This window comes from Vigna unguiculata, chromosome 10, assembly GCF_004118075.2.
Source record: "Vigna unguiculata cultivar IT97K-499-35 chromosome 10, ASM411807v1, whole genome shotgun sequence".
NCBI classification, from domain to species: Eukaryota; Viridiplantae; Streptophyta; class Magnoliopsida; order Fabales; family Fabaceae; genus Vigna; species Vigna unguiculata.
The window spans coordinates 3597478-3600808 of NC_040288.1; the positions used below are offsets into that span (position 1 = coordinate 3597478).

General features: G+C 37.0%; 1 protein-coding gene across 1 annotated transcript; it reads right to left on the minus strand.

Moving 5' to 3' along the window:
* Positions 1-1341: 1341 nt before the first annotated feature.
* Positions 1342-2973, minus strand: LOC114166975. The gene has a single exon (XM_028051858.1). It carries the CDS (start codon positions 2971-2973, stop codon positions 1342-1344), a length of 1632 nt encoding a protein of 543 aa, XP_027907659.1.
* Between the last annotated feature and the right edge of the window lie 358 nt (positions 2974-3331).

Sequence of the window (3331 nt, forward strand, 5' to 3'; positions counted from 1 at the left end):
TGATTTTTGAGACTTAATGGCGCATTATAAACCTACAAATATGCAACAATAAATTGTTACATGAATTTGGATAACAACAATTTGTTTAAGAAATAGGAGCATACATACTTGATGTTTGAACCAGTAAGGAAACTCTGAGTATATTCGAGCAGAAGCAGTTCCCTCATGTACTTGATTAGCCACAACGAATGAGCTATTACATAAGAATACAATTAATAATAAGTATATAAACTTCCTGATTAAGGTGCTGAGATTGAGATTAGAACATACTCAAGGTACGATTTAACTTCAGCGCAATTGATTAACACATGGACATGAGCAGAGTTGAATTCAGCATCAGTTAACCAATAAGTCAGCTCCTTGCCTGCGTGACGACCAACTTGTCGAAACACTGATAATGTTGAGTCACATGTTTCATTTTGCCAGTGTGTTTCATTCCTAACATTGCTAGGCGACAAGATGAAGTTCTTGAAATAATGAGAACAAAAATATGTTGTTTCACGATGCAAGTAGGCTGCACAAATTGATCCTTCCACTTTGGCTTTGTTTTTTACAGAACATTTTGATTCCCCCATAAATCTATAAAAAGAAATGAATAGATTGTGATTTGAAACGAGAATAAAAGTCTAAAACATACAAAGATATAGTAATCATGGTTTATCACCTTTCAAATGGATACATCCACCTATATTGCACTGGCCCACCAAGCCATGCTTCATATGGCAAATGAACAGGGAGATGCTCCATTGAATCAAAGAACCCGGGAGGGAATATTCTTTCCAATTTGCAAAGAATAATTGGAATATTTTTCTCTAACATTTTCAGTGAATGCTCCTTTAGTGTCATTGAGCATAAGTCTTTGAAAAAATGACTAATTTCTATTAGAGGATTTAACACGTACATTGGCAATGAGCTGAACGCAACAGGGAGTAATGTCTCCATGAAGACATGACAATCATGACTTTTCATACCGTGAATACTACCTTTTTCGATATTAGCACATCTTGCCAAGTTTGAAGAATAGCCATCTGGCATTCTTAGTTCCTTGATCCAACGACAAACTATTTTAGATTCATCTTTTGTGAAGGTGTAATTTGCTTTTGGTTTGAGCAACCGCCCGTTAGATTGTGGCTTCAACTGCAAGTCTTTTCGGCCACAATATAAAGATAAATCTTTTCTTGCCTTGTCATTATCTTTAGTCTTGCCACTAACATTCATCACGGTGTTGAAGATGTTGTCAAAGAAATTTTTTTCTATATGCATGACATCGAGATTATGTCTTAGCAAGTTATCTTTCCAGTATGGAAGATCCCAAAATATGCTTCTTTTGGTCCAATTATGTCACTCTCCATACCCATCTATCCTTGTCACACCAGTTTCAGTCACTTTTGGATAATCTTTGACCCTTCTCCAAACTTGTGATGGGGTTAACCTAGGAGGTGGCCTATCCGTTTCAACTTCCCCTTTGCGAAATGTCTTTTTGTTTCTCCTAAATGGATGGTCAATGGCCAAGAACCTCCAATGGCAGTCAAACCAACAACTTTTCCGACCATAATTCAATGTGAATGTCTTAGTGTGCTCCATGCAATGTGGACAAGCTAATTTACCATGTGTGCTCCAACCAGATAACATTCCATATGCAGGGAAGTCATTAATTGTCCACATCAAAGCCGCCCTCATAAGGAAATTTTGCTTCCTTGAAACATCATACGTCCAAATACCATTCCACAACTTATTCAAATCATCAATCAAAGGCTCCAAATAAACATCTATGGATGCCTTTGGATTACATGGACCTGGTATTAGACATGTTAAAAACATGAAAGGCTTTGTCATACACATCTCAGGAGGAAGATTGTATGGAGTAACAATCACAGGCCAACAAGAATATGGTGAAGACGATGCCTGGATGTATGGATTAAATCCATCCGAACATAGACCAAGTCGAAAGTTACGAGGATCACTGGCGAAGGATTCATGTTTTCGATCGAAGTGCTTCCAGGCTTCACCGTCAGATGGATGACGTAGCACTCCTTGAGTTTTGTTCTCATAATGCCATGTCATGTGTTGTGCTGTTTCCATTGAAGCAAACATTCTTTGTAATCTTGGAATTATAGACAAGTAGAACATAGACTTCAATGGAATTGGTTTTTTTTGCCTTCTTCCTGCATGGATTGTGTGATATCGAGCTTGTCCACAAAATTTGCATTCAAGTAATGATGCATCATTTTTGCCATTATCGTTGTCATAAAAAAGCATACACCCATTAACACAACAATCAATCTTCTTAGACTCTAATCCCAACTTTGAAACTAATCTCTTGGCTTCATAATAATTCTTTGGTAAAGAATTATTTGGTGGTGTTAGATCTAAATAGATTTTTGCCATATTGTCTAATGCTTGGTTAGGAATGTTCCAATTAGATTTGCAAGCCAAAAGTCTAACGCATACTGATAGTTTCGACTCTGTTACCCCTTCAAATACAGGTTGATTTGCCTCTGCCAATAAATTGTAAAACCTCTGAGTGGCTTCGTTTGGAGACTCTTCTAAACGGCTATTGTCTTGTTCTTCAAATGAAGGATGTCGATTAAGCGCATCATTCACCATTTCTTGCATATACATAAATTGATCCATCTCAGAGGTATGTGCAACAGTACTTGAACTATGAAGGCAATTTTCTTGTGCAGTCAAATCAACAGAGGGCATTTCTTCACCATGAAATGTCCAAATCTTGTAATTTGGCATGAATCCTTTTTGGTATAAATGAACTTTAACCACCTCGTCTTTCAAAATTTTAGTGCATTGGCACTTTAAGCATGGACATCTAATCCCTCCATCAAGAGCATAATATTTATATTGTCGAGCCGTCCAAATAAAGTCCTCAACTCCTATGATAAAATCTTCCTTTAAACCTCTTCTTCCAGGATAACAACGGTCATACATCCAACCACGGTGGATGGGAACTTCGGCCATGTCCTGGGACAAGCCAAAGGAGAAAAATGTTATGTTACACTATGCTAGTGCAACAAAGTACAATTATCAAACATGAGACTTAAGTAATAAACCTATTACTACTTAAGCCCATGCATGTAGAAGGCAAAGATAGAGGGTGCACGAATAATTTCTTCATTCTAGCACACCTCTAGTTAACTTGATTTCAATTTTTGCACCAATTTTATAGTATTATTTTAGTCCAATAGCAATTCACATATACAATTGGATGAGAAATTCGGCCATGTCCTAGGAGAAACCAAAGGACGAAAATGTTATGTTACACTGGATAAGTGCAACAAAGGACAATTATCAAACATTAGACTTAAGTAATAAACCT